Raw genomic sequence first — 21,780 nt, forward strand, 5'->3', positions numbered from 1 at the left:
ATGGGATATGTGGCCCTAGTGAATGTGATATGTGGCCCAAGTTAATGGGATATGTGGCCCTAGTGAAAGGAATATGTGGTCCTAGTGAATGGGATATGTGGCCCAAGGAAATGGGATATGTGGCTTAGGCCCTAGTGAATGGGATATGTGGCCCTTGTGAATGGAATATGTGGCTTAGGCCCTAGTGAATGGGATATGTGGCCCTAATGAATGGAATATGTGGCCCTAGTGAATTGAATATGTGGCCCTATTGAATGGGATATGTGGCCCAAGTAAATTGAATATGTGGCCCTAGTGAATGGGATATGTGGCCCAAGTAAATGGGATATGTGGCCCTAGTGAATGGGATGTGTGGCTTAGGCCCTAGTGAATGGGATATGTGACCCTAGTGAATGGGATATGTGACTTATTGTGGTGGAGATCAGTGTGTGTATGCTAATTACCTCTCACGAGGGGAAGCGATAGTGTGGACTAGCTGTGGTCAGATAAACCACATTGGATGAAGCATAAACGTAGATAGATGATCTTTTATCCTAAATCAGTGTCACATTCAGAACCTTGTTTCAGCAATGCCAGATAAGTCATGGATTCAGTTGTGGGGCAGTATATTCTTATTAAGAGTATCTAAATGCTTTCGATGGAAGTGGATTTAAATTAAAGTCATCTGATAAATGTCAACGATAATGAATTGTGTTGCTACTGCTACTGCTATTAACAGATACCTGTTACCTATGAACAGGAATGTTTCTAACTTACATGCTGTTTGGGTTCTCAACCTCATTTTTGGAGTTTGTGTCTGTTTTGGATGACAGGTGAATGAAACCACACTAACAATACCTAAACTCTGTGTTCTCAGATACTGTTTGGTGGTTGCCCTGGGCTACCTCAGCTTCTGCCAGATCACACGTGTTTACGTCTTTGATTATGGGATGTACTCGGCAGACTTCACAGGGTAGGACTTTTTTGCACTTGTGTGTGTGTGTCAGTAGGGGAGAGCATTGTGTGTTCATATGCTTGTGCTTGTAATATGGGGATAACTGAATGGGCATGTTGGTTGTGTCTGCCTGTTATCATACCCTTGTTATTATAAACCAACATTCTTACCTGCTTATCCCTTTACCTGCCTTCTTGCTCTCTATCTCAGACCCATGATGGTCATCACCCAGAAGATCACAAGTCTGGCATTTGAGATCCATGATGGTAAGCTGGAATCACATCCATACTTGTCAGATTGAGTGGAGGAGTGTTGTCCTCGGTTGGCTGCTTAATTGAGGTTCCTTAAGGCTGATCTTTCAAAGAATCTCACTTCTTCCCTTCCTCTAGGGATATACTCCGCTTCCGTGCAGCCGCCATGCAATCTGACTAGCTAACAAGATAGCAATGAAACAAATGACCAAGGTTGCCAACTCTAATGCTTTTGGCATGAGACATGCTTAAATGGCCTGTCTCATGCTAGCATGAAAAAGAAAAATACATTCACTTCAATACATCTCACAACTGGTTTGGTCAAGCTCACCAACTCTCACGCCAAGTATGCATGCAACTCTGAAGCTATCGTTTTACCAGAAGTTAAGTTATTGGGCTTTTAAGTGGCTAATTATCATTTCGATACCATGCTTGTTAGCCTGTCAAAAGCTGTTGAGATGTCCAAGCCAATCCACTGAACAGCGAGGCCAAAACCACACAATTCAAGTGATTTCGTATAATGATTAACTGGTAATTTACTGGCAACAGTCTGAACATCCGAATTGGAAATGACTTTCAATTGTTATCTGCATTAGCTAAGATAACTTCATATCATTGCAGTACTTACTTCCCTGTAGCAAGAATCAAATCACAAACTAGTCAGGCTAGTAATCCTAGCAGTGTGTTGTGCTGTTTGACTGTGTTTGTTGGTTGTTTGGGTGTGGGTCATTATAACACTGCCGGTCTGGCATGGCCCTGTCAAGCTAAAAAAGGCACCGGATGCCTAAAAGAGCCCGGGTGATGTAATGTTGACTTTCGAACGACTCTTGAGTGACAGTTGCTATGCCAACGCCAATACGTCACCCGGGTCTTTATCGCTCATAACGCGATTTACTTCAGAGCATATTGCATTGAACTTCGCTACCTGAGACCGGCTTGCTTGTATTTGACCTACAATAAACCAACCAAAACAACCATGTACTTGATGTTTGACTTTGGTAGGAAAGTTGTTGATTCGCTAGTTTATATAAATCAAATGTATGTATCAAAGTAAGCACATTCCATCAGCTAGCTAGCTCGTGCTAGTGTCTTGTTAGCTTGAAGCTATTCATCTGTTGTTGTGCTTAAATTAAGACACTCCTTAATGTGTTGTGATTTTTAGACATATCTGACGGCACCCACAATTACATTTGAACAAAACAGGGCATTGTTTTGCACAACATTTTACTAAAGAACAACGGGGGATTGCTAGCTTTGATATGCTAGCGGACATTGCTAACTTATAGAATACCATCAGGCAGGTGTAGCTAAAACTTTTTAGTCGCTTAATATTGTGCCTAAACGGACACTTTGTACCCCGACACTTTTTGGCTATCAGTCAGAGAGTCTCAAGAGTTGTTCGAAAGCCATCAGCTACTTTTTAGTCGCTTAATATTGTCGCACAAAAGGAGGAATTGCTATTAGCAATATAGATGCGGGGTACGCGGTGACCGGGTTACGTAATGCTAACATTGGCATAGAAACTGTCACTCAAGAGTCAACATTACGTCACCCGGGCTCTTTTAGGCATCCGGTGCCTTCTTAGCTTGACAGCCCTTCTCCAAGAGCATTAAGTGAAACGTGAGATGATTACGATCCTAATCTCACTATCAGCATAATGGCCTCCATAAACATTAAGGAATTATTTCACTCATTTATCCCTTCCAACCCATTCACACACACACACACACACACACACACACACACACACACAAACACACCGAACACACACAGACGCACACACAAGCACACTTACACACACACACACACACACACACAGACACACAGACACACGCAAGCCCCACCCCACACACACACATCCATACACACATGCACGAAAAAACACAAATGCACAACATGCCAACTTGCATTACATAAGATATAGACTTGGATACAGTGCTTTGATACACACATTCATGAATTCAAAAGTAGTAAACTCTTTCAGCATACTCACTCACAGACACTCACAGACACACAGGGAGACATGCATGCACACACATAAGCACATTCACACACATTCAAGGATGCACATATAATTAGACGTGCTCTTTAAGGGTGTGGAATGAAAGGCTGTATCATGCAGTGGTTGGATGTGAATATCCATAGAGGACATCTTTTTGTGCCCTATCGTCCCTTCAGATTTGTCACCTTGGCTGAGGGTTCATGAATGTCTTTGGTTTATGGCTGTGTCACTGTCCAGGTTGCACTACCTGTATAGTGAAAGCTTAAAGGCACCCAGTGCAGCTTTCGAGGCTTGAGACTCGAAAAATAAACATTCAATTTCTAGTCATTTTTACACGTAGTAAGTTTCAATAACTCCATTTTATTAGATATCGACATTCAAGGAGCAAAGATGAGACGTCGTTGTGTGGTGAGAACTGATAGAAAATCGTAAACAACAACAATCGCCGGTGGGGAGAGGCCATTTTTCCATTGACTGGAATCCTCCTTTATTTATTGGTGGCACCAATAAAGAAAGAAAATGGCGGCGATTGTTGTTGTTTACGATTTTCTATCAGTTCTCACCACACAACGACGTCTCATCTTTTGTCCTTGAATGTATATACAGCCACGGAAAAAATTAAGAGACCACTTAAAAATTATCAGTTTCTCTGGTTTTACTATTTATTGGTATGAGTAAAAGTAAAGTTAACATTTTAGTTTTATTCTATAAATTACTGACAACATTTCTAGCAAATTTCAAATAAAACTAGAAAATGCATTTCCTGAAGGAAATACCAGTGCATGAAATGCAAAAGTTAAGAAAGGAAGAAGAAAAGAAAGAAGAGTGAAAGAAGGAAAGAAGAAAGGAAAGAAGAGTGAAAGAAGGAAAGAAGAGTGGAAGATGGAAAGAAGAGTGGAAGAAGGAAAGAAGAAAAGAAAGAAGAGTGAAGAAAGGGAAGAAGAGTGAAGAAAGGAAAGAAGAGTGAAAGAAGGAAAGAATAGTTGAAGAAGGAAAGAAGAAAAGAAAGAAGCGTGAAAGAAGGAAAGAAGAAAGGAAAGAAGAGTGAAAGAAGGAAAGAAGAAAGGAGAGTGAAGAAAGGAAAGAAAAGTGAAAGAATGAAAGAAGAGTGGAAGAAGAAAGGAAAGAAGAGTGGAAGAAGGAAAGAAGAGTGAACAAGAGTGGCTCTGGATAAAGAGAAAAAGAGAGTGAAAATATTGAAAAAAGGAGATAAAAATGGAGTGAAGAAGAGAGATTGAGTGTGAGAGAAAGTAGACTGAGAGGGATAGAGAGAAAGATGGAGAGATGGAGAGAAAAAAAAGTGGAGAATGGAAGGTGTCTTAATGTTCCTAGTTACAGTTAAATTGAGAGGGACAGAGAAGAGGTCCCTTGGATTTGGCGCAGGTGTCAGTGAAGCACAGGTGCAAGCCAGTTTAAAGACCCTATTATGATGTCATAATGGCCCAATGTAAGTCAATGGGAAAAATTTGATTCGTTTTTATTTAATATCTTAAAAAGTATAAAGTTTAGAAAAGTGAAAAATACATAGCATAAGTGTCCTTTACAAGACCTACGCGACAAAGTTTGAATGAAGTTTCTACGTTAAGCGGTTCGGGCTGAATTAATTGCAGAAAAAGGTAACAAGAAGAAGAAGAAGAAGAAGAAGAAGAAGAAGAAGAAGAAGAAGCCTAGGAATAACAATACAGGGCATTTCATGCACTGTAAATATTGTCATTTAGAGCATTTATTTGCAGAAAATGACAATTGGTCAAAATAGCAAAATAAATGGAATGTTTTCAGATCTCGAATAATGCAAAGAAAACAAGTTCATATAGATTCTTAAACTACACAACACTAATGCTATAACTTAGGAAGAGATCAGAAATTAATATCTGGAAAAACCGCATCTTTTTTTTTATTTTGACCAATTGTCATTTTTCTGCAAAAAATGCTCTAAATGACAGTATTTTTTTTTTAAATTCAGTAGAAATGTTGTCAGTAGCTTATAGAATGAAACAAAAGTGTTAATTTTACTCAAACACATACCAATAAATAGTAAAAAAAGAAAAACTGATACTTTTTTCAAAGTGGTCTCTTAATTTTTTCCGCGGCTGTATATCGATATGTAATGGTATGGAGTTATTGAAACTTACTACATGTAAAAAAGACTAGAAATTGAATGTTTATTTGTAAGCCTCGAAAGTTGCACTGGGTGCCTTTAATAAAAAACTGAAGTTTTTATGCCAAATGAGAGTTTTGCACTGAGAATTTTAGTTATTATGTTTAGTGCCAGAACAACCACCCTAAATATATGGGAGCAATATTTCCCACAGTTAAGCTCTCTAACCTTGTTAAAAAACATAATGCTGTCTTTCTTACTTAGGCTATGATTAGGGCTGGGCAAGTTAACGCGTTAATCTTGCATTAATTAATCAATTATTTAACTCTGACAATTATTTTATCGCGCGTTAACGCAGGTTTTCTTATTTTGCTCAAAGGCTTTTATTTTGTAAAAGTCTGCCGCAAAACCGGAAACGGATAAACCATAGATATATATATATATCTCGTCGCTGAGTTGTCACGTTGCCGGCCAACGGAGTTGAACATAGATATCTTAGATAAAGGCTAGATGGATTATGGCGGACTCTTGAATGTCCGCACAGGAGGCCATTTTGAGGACAGTATAGCTTCCGGTAGGGATCAGTGGTACGTTAGGTAACGTCAGTGATCTTCACAATCGTTTACACTCTTATCTCGCGGAAATTTTGACGGATTTACAAATGACTTGATTTACAATCGTCATTACCTTGGTAATAATTCTGGATGCTTGAACATGTTGAAATGTGCAGCTTAATTGTGTATCACGGCTATTGTGTATCAGTCATTTTACATCAATTGGCGAGTAATTGTTCTTTCTTTTCAATATAACTTAAGTTGCACATAATAAAACTGAAGTTGCACATGATTTCTAATCGGGTTGGTTTGTTAAACATCTTACATTATGATTTCGACAGGAAATTGCTGACTTTATTGCCAATGAAGATGCCAGAATTTTGTGCAATCTGCTCTTGAACACTCCCTTGAAACGAGACCTGTCACCTGTCAGAGACCTGTCAATGTTATTTTCATATGAAAACCCATGTTTATAATTCTTCATAAGTATGTAAGTATGTAGTGCCATAAGAAATATCTTACGTTTATTACAAACCAACCCGTTTGAAAATCGGTTGAAAATTGAGCAAGTTCTGGTTATTTAAAAAGTACCACTACCAACACAATGTTAAGGGGGAGTGAGCTATACTGTCCTCAAAATGGCCGAAATGTGCGGACATTCGACTCCGTCGGCCAGAAACGCAGGCAGGATATCTAGCCTTTATTATAGATATCTATGGAGTTGAACGTCCGCACTTGGCGGCCATCTTGCCACAGTCAGCTCGCTCACATAACATTGTGTTGGTAGTGGTGCACTTCTGATCACTTGCTCAATTTTCAACCGATTTTTAAGCGGTTTGGTTTGTTATACTCGTCAGAAATGTAGTTATGACACTGCTAACTTATGAACAATTATAATTATAGCCATGGTTTTTCATATGAAAATAACATTAAACAGAACAGATAGGTGCAATGAATACACACATGCACAAGGTAGCCTATTTATGTAATTTATGTTAAATCATTATACTCAGCATACAGAATGGCAACATGAGATATATGTATACTTTTAAAATAGAAATATTGCTAATATAATAAAATCATTTGAATTATTACATGTCTAGTTTAAACAAGTAATAATTATGTAGTAGTAACTGCTACTAGGCTACATACAAATGCTGATGTTAAGTGTTTGCACAACAAATGCAATGGCACTTTAGTTCATATGGCAGTACATTTAAAATAACAGTGTCAAGTTCTAGGAATTGACAAACTGCACTGAAAGTGTTTTCTGGTTTCTCACTCTAACAGGGACATTTGGTACTGATTAATCAGGGAAATCATGCGATTAATCGCGATTCAAATTTGTAATCGTTGCCCAGCCCTAGTTATGATATACAAATAGACTGCTGGATTGGGTTTTAGTAAAAACCTCGAAAAGCCTTGGGCACCACAGACACATTAACACCACCTGCCTCCTTCTGTTTTTCGGTGTCATAAATACAGAGTCTTTCATGCATCTCCACCCGCTTCCCGAGACCGTAGTGTGAAGAATAGTCTTTGAATTTTTTGGAAGCCTGAATGACACCTTCCCCTGTCTGTCTTCTCTTCCTTATCTGTCCATAGGGATGGCACGCAAAGAGGAGCAGCTCACCCCAAGTCAGAAAGTGCTGGCTATCAGGTAGAGATAAAAGAAGTTGTCACTAGTGTGCTGTCAGAGTAAATTAAATTGGGTTGTGTGGGCATTGTCATGATGTATTCTAATAGGTTTCAGAATGTTCCTTAGTGTTCCGAATGTCTAATTTCTTAAAGCTGTTCTAACACTTGTGGTGTTTTATGAAGATGCTTGCCTGATCAGGATGTATTATCCGAACACAGAGCTATACCATTATGTTTGTATTTTCTTTTGTGTACAATAGAAACATTCAGTCCTAATCAGAGCAATGTACTTTATTGTAGTGATATCAGAATGCTGTCATCTAAATCTGTAACACTTCTGGGAAAGTGCAGCCCAATGTTCCATCTGGAAATGTTCCATCCCAAACTTTCACTGGGTGCTTAGGCATTGTTCCCAGAACATTCCCAGAACATTCCCGATCGCCTGGGCTCAGTTGGTCCCCATTAGCTTACTACTGAAGGAGTGTGTGTGTTGCTTTCTGCCTCTCTGCAGGAGAATGCCCAGCCTGCTGGAGTACTTCAGCTACAGCTGTAACTTCATGGGGATCCTGGCTGGCCCCACCTGCTCCTACAATGACTACATCGCCTTCATTGAGGGCACACCCTACCGACACCGAGAGCTGGCAGGCAGCCGAAAAACAAACCACGAGAAAAGCAGGCAGGCAGACCCTTCACCAAATGTAAGGCGGATTTAACGAACCTGCTATAAAAAATTAATGCACATTTAAGTATGTCTGTCTGTGTATGTGGGGGGGCTTTGTTTTTTTTAGTGCTTAGTGCTCACAGTAGATCGACAAACAATGCCCTCCTGCATGTAACATTTCTACAAGTGTCAAACACACTTTTGTCACTCCAAGGGCAAACGTCAGTTTATTCCTCCAGCCCTGTCATACCTTGCACCCTCTGCCCTCTGCATCTGCAGATGGTGGTGGCTCGTAAGCTGGCCACAAGCTGCATCTCCCTGCTGGTCTTCCTGTCCGTGTGTAAAGTGTTCCCCGTGGAGCGAAACATCGACGACCACTTTATTGCCAACACGCCCTTCTACGCGCAGGTGGTCTACCTCTACCTGTCCATGCTGACCACCCGGCCCAAGTACTACTTTGTGTGGACTCTGGGTGCGTCTCTCTCTCTGTCTCTCTCCCTCTCTTTCTGTCTCTCTTCTCTGACACTTTGCCTGTCTCACTCTCTCCGTGTCACTCCTCCTTCCTGTCTTTATCCCTCTTTTTCTCATATATGCATATATAATGACAATACCTGTGAAATGGAATAATGCTTTGCTGGTCTTACCTGGAGAAAAAGGGTACTGCCACTGACAAGCATCAAGATCAGTCACAGCAATATGATAGCAGTTCTTATAGTATTTGTATAGAGAGCATGTTACACATTCAATCATACCATGCTTTCTTAGGACAAAGCTGCCTTGAAGAGCTAGAATTCTCTCTGTTTATAAACTCAATAAAAAGGGAAAGGTCAGGCAAACGGAAAAAGACGTTGAGCCGGAACAGCTTTGCAGCTGAAACTATTCTAAACTTCTCCTCAAAATAAACCTCAAAGCTGGCACTTCGCACTAAAAGTATTACAGCAAAGATGAGGCATTTACTTCATTTACTATATGTTGTTCTTTAAATTGTTGTATGTTAATGTTACATTTTATATGTTTTATTGTCATAGTGTTATAGAGTTTTATGTTATTTTTTGGTATATGTTATATGTATGACGTCTACTACGTAGATGAATGATGCTGGCCAAGTCGTAAGAATTTTGCTGTGCCGAAGCAATTTGGTACATGCAACAATAAACACACTTTGACTTTGACTTTGACAGACCCTGTGCCAGACAAATGTATTACCGAAGACATGTCTGAGAAAAAAGGCATGCTTTACTGTTGACGTCCCTGTTACATTTTTTTGTCCAGCTGATGCCATCAACAATGCTGCTGGCTTCGGCTTCAATGGCTACAGAAGTGACGGCTCGGCCCGCTGGGACCTCATCTCCAACCTGAGGATACCCAACATTGAGGTCAGTCAGTCTCTTCACATGAACAGCACATCATTACACAACTATTATATTGTTTAAATCATGCTGAATTCATTTATTTGATGAGATTTATACTGTTACACAGATCAATTGCAGTATTTTGAAGTGTAGTTTCAGTTTAATTGTAGCTGGTCAGGCCATAGGATTACAATTACAAAACCACACGGACAAAGATAATGCATGTAGTGAATGTGAAACTGTAAAAGCAAACCTGAACATGTTAATAATATAATTTCAGTGAAGTGTGGCTTTCAAAATCCTATTAACTTTTTTCTTCAGCTTGCCACAAGTTTCAAAATGTTCTTGGACAACTGGAACATCCAGACAGCACACTGGCTTAAAAGGTAAGGTAGTGGTGAAGACGACGCTGCATATTGACATGTCTGTGAATATAACTGTTGAAAATAACATAACAAGTGTAATTACCAAGAGTCCATGCTTACTTTATAGCGAGCGTGACCCAAATAATATGCAGATACGCCTCAGTAGAAATGCCATGGGTGGTCTGGATTCCTCTGTGGAACCTTGTGCCATCTAGGGGTGGGGTGAACACATCGCAACTCAGCAACTGTGCAGGCAATTTAGGCCTATTACTGTAACTCAGCTGTTGAGCATGCGTTTGTGTTTGATTTCCATTTTTGAGAGAGAGTAAGTGTGTGTGTGGGGAGATGATTTGAGATGAAGAGAAAGAGAGAGAGAAAGAGCATAAGGGAGAGATCACCTGACCAGTGCTGTTTTAGGGGGTGTTATGAGAGAGATAGAGAGAGAGAGAGAAAGTACGAGAGAGAGAGAGAAAGAAAGGGCAGGAGAGACAGAGAGAGATCACCGGACTATTGTGCTGTTTTAAGGGTGTGTTTTGAGAGAGAGAGAGGGCATAAGGGACAGATCACCAGACTGTTGTGCTGGTTTTAGGGTGTATTTTAAAAGAGAGAGTGAGAGAGTAAGAGCATAAGGGAGAGATCACCAGACTGTTGTGCTGTTTAAGGTGTGTTTTGAGAGCGAGAGAGAGAGAGAGAGAGAGAGAGAGAGAGAGAGAGAGAGGGGACATAAGGGAGTGATCACCAGACTCTTGTGCTGTTTTTAGGGTGTGTTATGAGCGCTGTCCCTACAATCCCACCGCCGCCACTTTCCTGCTGTCAGCCATGTGGCACGGAGCCTATCCAGGATACTACCTCACCTTCCTCACCGGCATAGTGGTCACACTTGCAGCCCGGGCAGTAAGTCCATAAAAGCACAACACACACACGCACATGCTATGTGTTTCATTGGCATAATTAATTGTTACATTTGTCATATGTCAAACATGTCATATAATGTCATATATGGCGTATAAAGTTATAAATGTCATAAAATGTACCTCTTAGAAGTAATATCAGTAATGACCAATGATCAGAATGATATCAGAAGTCCTCCTGATGTTTGCTCTTTCACAGGTAAGGCACAACATACGGCCTCACTTCTTGAGTACACCTTCAGACAAGCTGGTGTATGACATCATCACATGGGCAGGGACTCAGATCGCCATCTGCTACACAGTGGTGCCCTTCATTCTGCTGTCAGTGGGGCCTTCCCTCAAGTTTTACAGGTGAGGGACACACACTCAAACACACTACCTGTCAGGTGACAGTAAAATACACACTCACCACACACACACCAAGGCAATTCACCTTTCACTTGACGACAGGTGAGAGACCACAGCCACAATCACCTCACTGTCTTAAAGTAACACACATACATTTGACATCTACAAGTCAAAGTCAAACATGGCACAAACTACAGGTCACCTAACAAAGGGGCGAGAGCCTACAAACATGCAAACCTGGACGCTTTTTTTGTTGCTTTTTGCAGCCGAGTCTTAAAGCAGCTATCCTTGTCCTCCTTCACGGCTTCCCCTTCCCTAACCTCTGGCACACAACTGTTCCTCACTTCTCAGCACATCCTCTGTGTCACCCTCGCTTTCTCTCACTGTGCTTCTGTCTCGGCGTCCACAGGTCCTGGTACTTTTCCGTCCACATTGCCTGTGTACTAATAGCCCTGGCGCTGCCGGTTAAACCTCGACACCTGAGGATGAAGGAGCAACAGACTTCAGGCAGGCAGACGCAACCTCGGCAGCATGGGATGAGCAGCCGCCAGGACCACCACCACCAACACAACCACCACCACCACGATAATCACCATCAGCAACAGCAGTACCCCTCACTGGCCGCTGACAGCAACTGCATCCAGAAAGACAAAACATCATGAAAATTACTTTGGGACAAACACATAGACTATTTCCCTCATATGCCCTCTTGTGCTGTACTCTCCTTGAAACAGAGATGGGGGGAAGAGAGAGAGAAAGAGAGAGACATAGAGAGAGGGATGGAGTTTGGACTTCTTGACTGATGCTAATGCTGAACTCACACACATGCACACATACAAACTCACAGCTAATGTAAACACTTTTTTGGACTATTTCATTTTACTTTCCTGAGTAAGGTCTTGTTTGACTTTGATTGCCTGGGGGGGAAAAACTTTTCTATTGACTGTCCAGATACCTGAGGGATATAAGCTTGGACTATCGTCAGTGCCATAAAAATATCGCCAGTGTACAGCATTTTGCAAAGCTGCCTTGAGGTCCCTTAGTGTGTCAACAAGTTTTTGGTTCTAGTCAGAATTACATGGTGTGTGGATTGTCAAATTTCACCAACTTACAGAAGGCTGACAAAAACCATGAGTGTATTTGAGGACATTTAACATGTTAGGTTGGCTATATGGTGTCTGATAATACGTATATACATATTACTATCGAGATGGTAATGATGAGTGTTTGTGTGTGTATGTGTGTGTAAGTATGTGTGTAAGTCTGTGTGTGTAATGTGAAGAGGAGGTTGGGGGTTGAGGTGCTTGTAGGTCTCCACCTGGTTCTGCTGAGTATAGTTGTTCAAAGTTTCTACCAATGTTGTGGTTAGTCTGAATCCGTCCACACAGAGGTAAACATGAGGGACTGAACTGGTTGTGAATCAAATGTCAGCTAGATTTTGTGGGGGATCAGCATTGTGTCTTTTCTCTTTTCTTCTCCTCAGCCAAAAGGATTTTATTAACATGTGAACTTCAAAACAGTAATGTTCACAGCAATGATGATTCTATCTGTAGTGTACAATATGGCCTGTTACTGTCCTGTGTTTCATTTTACATTTGTTTACTACAAACTGTATTTTTGATTAATCGCTGGGGTTTCTCACACATGGTAATGTCTTTGTAAAAGGCATAATCTGTGCATTTCAACACAGTCGCGATGGTCCATCACACTGGGTGTATCTTCTGCCTCCATTCCACTCGAACAAGCATCAGGAGTACAAAATGTCATTGATGTAATTCTACTATGTGGTGGCCGTTGAGACAATTCAGAGCTATCCTGGAATTAGTGGTGTGGTTGGTCATGACCAAGTCTCATAGTGGTTTTGCACACGTAGAAGAGAACAGACTCTGGAGTTACGCGACTAATGCTCCTGTTCTATGATTATAAACCATATGAGACATTTATGTTTCAGCAAGTGATATGGGTCAATGAATTTTAAAATTCCAGTCAACTTTTAGCTGTTCTGGCGACACTTTCATGTGAGAAACATGGAAGGTTTCTGGTTTTTGTATTATATGATGTAATTAAAAATGATTTTTGCAACATGACTTTTTGATGTTTTTCTCCTCTACTTTGGTGCTAACTGTTCCTTCCCACGTCATCACCCGGAGAAGAGCTCTGGAAAAGCACACCCTTAAACTCTTTAGGTTTGGAGTCTGAGGGCTTTAGGTTTGGGGTTATGAGATCTAGTTTAGATCTAGTAGATTTATAGTCATGAGGTACGGTACATTCAGCGAAATTACTCCAATATTCATAAAAACATTCTTGATGAGCACCTGAATAAATATTCTCAATATTATTCTTAATAGTTATTTAGGTACTGAGAATTTAAACACAAGTAACCAATGAGATTGGACATCCAGACTTCAGTTTACAAATTACTGACTACTTGTGCTCTCATAAATTTGCTAATAAAGATTTCCAGAAATATACATTTTTACATAAAATAATACGAAGCACTCACATTTATTGGAAAATGAAAAGTGTAGTGCAACAACAAAAAATGCAACCAACTCCACATAAACAAGCCGCTGTGGCAGAAAGGAGGCCATTACAATTCAATCACATCCAGCACACCTCTCACAATGATTTCGAGGAGTGCCATCATTCAGTAAACATGCCCCCTCTATGTCAGTACCCATTTCTGTGGAGGTTAGATATAATACTGCACAGGCATTCTGTTGGCAGCTCAGACAGGCAGATATGTCAAGGAAAGATAGACTGCTGGGTGTGGTGGGGAGGGAGGTTAATCAGGGATACACAAGCGATCCAGCCCTATCACCTCCTCCAGGGGGCTGGGCTCACTATCTGCCACTCACCACCCACCCGTTGGCGGGCGGTGAGCCTTATGACAGGGTGTGGATTAACTGGCCCTGCTGAGGAGCTCCTTGATGTCTGCCTCGAGGTCTTTGGTGAGGAACCTGCGGCTGTAGCGCCGGAAGGGCTCTCCGTCACGGCCGACCAGGAACTTCTCAAAGTTCCAAGACACGTCAGTGCGGGAGACGGGACTCCAGAGGATGTACTTTGGGTCTGTCATGAGGGGGGTGGGGTCGTCAAGAGGGACTGGGTGCCTCTCCCTCAGGAAAGTGAATAGAGGGTGGGCGTCCTGGCCGTTGACATCAGTCTTCTCCAGGAGGGTGATTTTGGGCTCGAAGCCTTTGCCTGGCCGGACGTACTTCAGACAATTCAGGATCTCGTCATTGTTGCCATTCTCCTGGTTTTGGAGAGATAAGGCATTTAACCACATTAACACTTTAACATAATAATAACAATAAATATAAAACTACGCATTTTTTACTGTACATGTTAATATACTTAACTATTGCAGAAAAAATTGTAGTTTATTTTACTGATAGAAAAATAGAGAAGAAACAAATACTCCAATACAAGTTACATTCATACCTACGCATAAAGATTTAACTAATTACTTATTTAACTGAAGGTGAGAGTTCTACGCACCTGATGCCCAAACTGATTGCAGGGAACCCCCAGAACAATAAGACCCTCAGCGGCGTACCGTGAGTGGAGGTCATTCATCTGAGTGTAGTCCCTGATAGTTGTCCCTCAAAGAGACGCCACGTTCTCAATGAGAACAACTTTCCCTTTGAGAGAGGAAAATTTGAAGGGTTCCCCTGACAACAGTTTCCCAGAAAGGTCGTAAAACTTCTTAATGTTGCCAGCCATGTTCACAACAATCAGCTCCCAGCAAACTTTACAGCATGCAGTCTATGACTCTGATGACCTAATATGCTGAATTCAGGGACAGTCTTGACAATGTAGATCTGGGTGGGCGGTCCATTTGAGAGGCATGTCTGAGATGATAAGTCAAGTCTGAGGAGCAAGTCAAAGCAGGCCAAAGCACCAAATGCTGGCAAAAGACAGAGTGTTATAGTGAAAGTCAAAGGTTTAAAACAAAAATAAACACCCTCTGTACTGTGTTTTACTGAACAAAAACATTATCACAGCTTTGTTGGGATGTACTATTAGCATAGGCTAAGTGTTACATTTACCTGCTCTGATGTAACAGAGAAACTAAACTGGTACAGCCTATATTTAGTGACTCAACATGTTTACAAAATGGTCAATTCAGCGATTATTGAGTGATGGTGAACATAACAATTGCTAATAATTGTCAGATTAGTTATTTCAGTGACTCAACATGTATACATAATGGTCAATTCATAGCGATTACTGTGTGATGGTGAACATAACAATTGCTAATAATTGTCAGATTGGTTATTTCAGACACCTTTAATATGAATTACAATGCATTACAAGGATAATGCACAGAATATTTTTGACGAATTTGAGATGGTTGACTGGAGGATTTAGCCGACTCATCTCTGTTCTCTGAGCATTTCTTTTGTTTTGTAAATTTTTTAATACATTTTCTCAGTGTTGAGCATGTATCTTGAACTTGAGCTTTCTGATAATGAGCTCAATTTATGACTTGGTGCCTTTTCTGGTAATGTTCCAAGTAATTCTCTTCAAAGCCACTGCAGCAAAACTAACTGTTCTTCAATGTACTAGTAGTTGAACCAATACCATCTCTAGAAGAGTACACAGATTGTCAAGGCTTTCAATCTGTGCATTGGGCCACCATAACTGGTGTAGTAGGCTATCCTATATCCTCCCTCCCAGCAGCAGTAGCCTACTACGTCAGAAAATGAGACCAAAATACCGGCAACACATAGGGTTGCGCGACTGTGGCCTAAGGTTGTAAAATGTTTCCATTCTGTCTACCGCTTGGGCCCTGTTTGGCGTACAACTGAAGCTAAGATAATTAATTTAGCTCGCGACATGAGATAATATAGCTCGCTAAATGAGAACAGGCCAAGCGGGTCTGGAGACGTGCGCTAAAATACTTAATCGTCGAGTTAAGTTGTCCCAAGCTAAAAATTGCGCGTGCACGTCCTGCTTCAAAAGGCACGAAAGGTCGATCACCAAAACCATGATTTTTTCCCCCGATACAATAGTCTAAACTCAAAGAAAAAGACTAATTTTTTTCTCCGCTAAGGCAGGATATGACCATGAACACGTTATGAAGAATTCAAGACCATAATCATGTCAAAATTCAACACTGCCGCTCTCTGGTGCAGCGGTTAGAGCTCATGGATTGCATGCAACAGATTGCTTGTTCGAACCCTTTCGCCTCCCTAGTAATTGTAGTTTTACATCTCCTTGTAAATAGCTTTGAATAAAACTGTCTGCGAAATGACTAAATGTAAATGTATTAATAAGAAATTCAATAAATTGAAGCAATGAAAATATATTGTGTGTATTATTTCTCTCTTCTTATCATGCATCCACCTTCTCTACAAAAATGATATGCTGTGAAGTAGACTGAGGTAGACTTTATTCACTACTGCACAAAAACTAGACACGTTTGCAAAACTATACGTTTGCAATAATGTAAGTTGCATTTGTGGATGACGTATGGTTACTGTAATAACATCGTGATTGTAGAAGGGACATAAAATCAAGATCTTAAACAACTTTCGCCAGTATCTCCGTAATGGAGATGGGTTATGTGCTAAAATTTCCTGGGATCAAAGAAATTGTTAGTATTCATGTGCAAACTAAAAATCACGTCTCAGGCTGCGCATGAAAGTTATTTCGGGTTTATCAACTGTACCAATGTCTCAACTGTACTAATAGGCTACCACTGTCATATAATTATGAGTGCTTTGTTCTGCGCATCGCCGACATTACAAAAATGAAGGCTACCACTCGCAAGAAAGTGAAGACATTCAATGTTCGACGGTGGTGTATGCAATAAATGACTCAAGAAGGTCTTCAAAATGAATTATTCCTTGTCGGGTGGTTCGGTAGCGCTCATACAAGAACTCATCATGATGGAAAAACTGAGCTTCTTGGCGATCGCAAAGAACTCTTCCTACGCTAATCAAACTATAATATGACTCCTTGTCAATGGGATCCCTCCTTTTGGCGTGGGTGTGGCAAGTTTAGCCAGCTAAACTTTGGTTAGCCTGCCCTGGAGCAGGTTAGTGCTAAGCGATATGTTACTATGGTAATTTAGCAGAAGTTGCTTCGCCGAACTCGATAAAGGGGCGTCCTTTTTTTTAGCCTTGAATCTAGCTCGCTAAACCGCTTAGCGAGCTAGAACAGTACCCTGGTTAACTAGTATGCCGAGTACCAGGGTAGCGCCTAGAGGCAAAACAAAACATATAACAAAAAACAAAACATGAAATTTGGTTGTTTGGGCTATGTTACATGCTTTACCAATCCACCGTCTCTTCAGTGAAGAATGAAATACGCTAAAGGGCAGTGCTGGTCATGAGCAGAAAGTGTTGTAAGCATTGGTGTGGTGTTAAAAAAGCTGAAAGAATATCAATTATTGCAGTAATAAATAAAAACATATATTATTTATCAAATCTTTGCTATTACTTAGCAAAGACACAAAGTCTTCAGGCTTCATACTCAAATGTCTCTGTTGTTACAAAACTAAAACAAGAGAACATACAACAGCAGTGAAAAAACACACCCCTTGGGCTTGCTGTTTTATATAGTCAAATATAGATGAACCCTTAAATGACCACATGAAACAACAAGAATGTGATTTAAAAAACACCCTGAGCACAACAATACAACCAAAGAAACATACCAAAGCCTGCGCATTCGACCAACATGCCAAAGCCTGCACATCAGACCAACATGGCAAAGCCTGCACATTAGACCAACATGGAACATTAGACCAACATGGCAAAGCCTGCACATTATAGACCAACATGGCAAAGCCTGCACATTAGACCAACATGGCACATTAGACCAACATGGAAAAGCCTGCACATTAGACCTTCCTCACAAACATGGCAAAGCCTGCACATTACACCTTCCTCACAAACAAATGCCCACCATAAAACTCCATTCTTTTGCCTCAAATTTAACTTTTGTAACAGTAGCTGATGGAATATTTACCTCATACAGGTCTAAATGCACATATAAACATACAAATATCGTAATATACTTGTGAACCTAAGGCCAGGTTATATACGATCATGCCATCCATATAAAATGTATTGTGATTGCGACTAAGTTTTGATACTTCTTACTCTGTTACACAGTAAAATATTAAAATAATACATGTTCAATTATTTTCTTATTACTGGGCTCTATTGATAGATTACCATATGCAAACAACAAAACAATGTGTCCATGGTTTAGCTGATTACTGATCACACTTATGGGAAATAATTAGTGTTGTCGCCCAGTTTCAGTTTATCACCACGGTCAGACTGTTAAAACTAATATTCATAGCACTTCCTCCATCAGAGCAGCAGAAACCACAAGTTCTAAGAAAGATAACGTTTGAAGACCTGGTAGAGTGTATGACTTCACTTAGAAGCTGAGTATTTTGTATTGAGCTGAAATTGTCTGACATAGCTCTCTGTCTGATCAGCAGTATGATCAGAATAAGAAGCAGAAAGACAGAAAGCACAGTCCAACATTAGGGATCTAGATACATGTTCTGTATGAAGGTTCACTTCACTTCACATCATGATCTGGAGAATGAGTGACCAATTCTGGAAAGCAGAAAATGACTTTAGCTCAAAGAAGTGAGCTTCATGTGACTATACTTATTGTAGTCATCTTATCTTTACGTAGGCTGTCTCTCATATACAGTATATTCCTGCACCGTCTCTGCTAACATTAACAATATGCTAAAAACAGCCAGAGTTCAGACACAGTCTCTGCTTTGGGCTTGATCTGAGCGTCTACTTGACCTTTACATCCAGTGAAAGAATGGCATATCCTCCAGAACTTTAGAAAAACAATGGCATCCCTGCACCTGCATATCAATAATTTTAGAGAGAAATTATTAGTTCCAAAAGCTTTAGCAGAAATGATGTGTATTCAACTATATATTCTTAAGTCTTAAAACGTCTTCATCTCCTGATATAAGGAAGGAGCAAGACAGCAGCCTCAAGACAAACTGTTGGCACTGAGCACTTCCCTATCTGAAAGGACTGAACAGGAAAAGCTAGTTAGAAACAATTTTCAGTTTGACTTAAATTCAAGTTGTGTTATGTGATGCTCTAGCAATGTCTGTCTCTCTCTACAGTGTGTATGTGTCACAGAAGCGTTCTTCTTGAGAAGATCAAGCATAAAGCAACATCAGGGCCATGAATCCAGGATTCCATAGCAATTTATCATCTACAGCGCTGCACTTAAGACTTCTTTACTTTACTTTCATTGCTGTTTGTATTTTTATTTTTGTGATTTTTGTTTCGTTTCCACTTCTTCAACTTTTTTCTCAAAAGAGGAAGAAACAATATGTTATTAGGAAGAGGAACACTGACTTATTTCTATCACCTTGCTGCACAGCAAAAGTATATAATCACACCATCACCACCACTGCAGCCAAGGAAACCTCTCTACAGGTAGTGCCTGCAGGATTTGTACTTTCTTTCATAGTGTTGTAAATGTAGGCTATTCTTTGTTTGAGAACTGCCAATAAAATTATCTTTGTTCATATGCTCTACAAATCTACATCATTTTTTAGGTGAGTATAGCCCAAAGAGGAAGTTCTCATTAAATGAACGGGTATGGGGAGTTGGGTGTTCAAAAGAGTTTAAGGATGTTGTGTTTGTTTAATCGGCAGAAACATTGTCATGGCTATGGATGAAGAAAAATTCATATCACAGGTTTTCTTCATCACCGCTACCTTCCTCACTGGTAAGAGATGCTAACAACAGAAAGAAGACATACCTTTTTAAATGCCGAGCTGAATGCAATACTAAAGTGAAAAAAATGAACAGTTGACATCAACCTCATGGCATTTTTAAAATAGAAAATGAATAAATAATGCATGAAATTCAATAAAATATGGACTTATGGGCTTTATTAAAGGTTTCTGTAACATTAAAATAAACTCTTCTGTTCTCTTAGGTGTGAGGGGGTTCTCTGACCTCCATTTTTACACCGCTACAGGAAGGAACGTGAGCCTGTCATGTTCTGATATGTATTTTCTAGACTGCTCCTCAATTATATGGACCTACAGCAGCCCACAAGTGAGGAATCTATTTGATGTGATGACTTATGGGAAGGTCAGAACTGACAACACAGAGAGAGCTGGGAAAATAAGTCCAGACATTGGCTGTTCGCTGCACATTTCTAATGTCACCACTGAGGATGGTGGGCTTTATGATTGTGGACCGGGTGGTGGAGCAGTTTATCTCTCTGTCCTACACAGTAAGTAGGATACCACACCCAGGCCCGCCGACAGGGGGGACAAACGGGTACGTTGTCCCGGGCCCTGGACTGGCCCTGCAATGGGGGGGGGCCCATAACTGGACCCCCATGAAGTTGGGATTAATTATTGTATGTATACTTCAAAATGTGTTGATTTAGAGAAGAAAAGTGCTTTATTTGCATTCAATTAATGACTCCTAGATTGTTTGCCTTCATTGCCCTTGAAAAAACGGCCAATAACCCCCTATCACCCCTATGCCAAAATGGTTTGGTCTTTGGAGAAGAAACAAGACGACATCATTCCATTAGTGGTCAGTGAGCGAGTCGATTCAACATGCACAAGTCAGGAGCCCTGAAAAAGAAAGAAAGGCGAAAAAGAGAGGAAGAAGCCGAAAGCCTGAGGGGATCTCTTTATAAATATTTCAGAAAAGACTCAGGTGATGCTGCAGGTACCAGTAAAGGCAGCTGTGCAGCAGAGCCAGGTAAGACAGGCAAACTTAGTCCCGTTGTCAAGTAACACAGGCACAGGCGGCGTGTCAAACATATAAGCGCAGCACCACATGAGCAAGTCACACGGAGATCAATATCAGACAGACAGGGGGCATTGAATAATTTGATAACCACAACGGTTTTATCACACTGTGTTTCATACGCCTATATATAATTGAATCTTAGAATATGCACATTACCCCGCAAATAGGCCCATGTCCAAATCAAATGTTTCAGGCAGGCACGCGCTGCACACTCCAATCAGGCTGAATTGATTTGAGAATCATCCCGTCAGCTGAATTACAGCCAGTGTAACGCGGCTCATGGTTTAAAATAAGCCAGTGGCATGGCAACATGTGAAATTGCCATTTAGATAGAGTTGGATGTAACGAATGGGTTATAAACGTGACGTTTTGGGGTAGCCTGTAACTTAGTTTCTGATTGCCGTTAACTTGAAACTCGCCAGATGAATGGGCTCCGCCTTGTTCCCCAAACATTCTAGTTCAGCGGGCCTGGCGATAAATAAAAGTACCCTTGACATGATTCCCCTTGGTCAAGTGAAAAATGGTCGATGAAATGTGCAGTTAATGAGCTCTAAGTGAATACAATAGCGTGAGTTTTATTGTGGTATGATTCTGAAAGCCATAACTTCACTCAGTCCATATCCATAGCCTATCCAATTAAAGTTGTAAATAATCCTTTTGGTTTATCCGTAATAAATGGGCTTGTTATCCCGACGTCATGTGTTTGGGAGCTGCACAAGGGAATTCTGTGGTTGTGTTTCGGCGTTTGAAAATTTTGGGAACAAAAAAAAAAAACTTAGATTTTTAGATTTTTTTTGGGGGGGGGGGGGGGGGGGGCATTGAGAGCATTTTGTCCCGGGCCCAGCCAAACCTGTCAGCGGCCCTGACCACACCACACTTGT

At 40.7% G+C, this 21,780-nt stretch overlaps 2 protein-coding genes across 4 annotated transcripts in view; one reads left to right on the forward strand and one right to left on the reverse strand.

The window, feature by feature from the left end:
- The window catches only part of LOC308382994 (lysophospholipid acyltransferase 2-like), a 52,725-nt gene extending 39,609 nt beyond the window's left edge, over positions 1-13,116 (forward strand). For all 3 annotated transcript variants that reach the window (XM_080860554.1, XM_080860552.1, XM_080860553.1), the window contains 10 exons: positions 857-952; positions 1,145-1,200; positions 7,445-7,499; positions 7,989-8,175; positions 8,418-8,610; positions 9,411-9,514; positions 9,812-9,876; positions 10,617-10,749; positions 10,966-11,117; positions 11,524-13,116. In XM_080860554.1, the coding sequence (XP_080716680.1) occupies positions 857-952; positions 1,145-1,200; positions 7,445-7,499; positions 7,989-8,175; positions 8,418-8,610; positions 9,411-9,514; positions 9,812-9,876; positions 10,617-10,749; positions 10,966-11,117; positions 11,524-11,776 (1,294 nt within the window). In that variant the 3' untranslated portion in view covers positions 11,777-13,116. The remainder of the gene's footprint in view (positions 1-856; positions 953-1,144; positions 1,201-7,444; positions 7,500-7,988; positions 8,176-8,417; positions 8,611-9,410; positions 9,515-9,811; positions 9,877-10,616; positions 10,750-10,965; positions 11,118-11,523) is intronic.
- A 694-nt stretch (positions 13,117-13,810) lies between these two features.
- LOC308360406 (glutathione peroxidase 1-like) lies at positions 13,811-14,837 on the reverse strand (the record flags this gene model as incomplete). Its single annotated transcript, XM_080832319.1, has 2 exons — positions 13,811-14,367; positions 14,613-14,837. 2 exons carry the CDS (start codon positions 14,835-14,837, stop codon positions 14,017-14,019), a joined length of 576 nt encoding a protein of 191 aa, XP_080688445.1. The 3' UTR covers positions 13,811-14,016.
- Positions 14,838-21,780: the final 6,943 nt, after the last annotated feature.

The sequence above is a fragment of the Sprattus sprattus genome (genome assembly GCF_963457725.1).
Source record: "Sprattus sprattus genome assembly, chromosome: 2".
Lineage (NCBI taxonomy): Eukaryota > Metazoa > Chordata > Actinopteri > Clupeiformes > Clupeidae > Sprattus > Sprattus sprattus.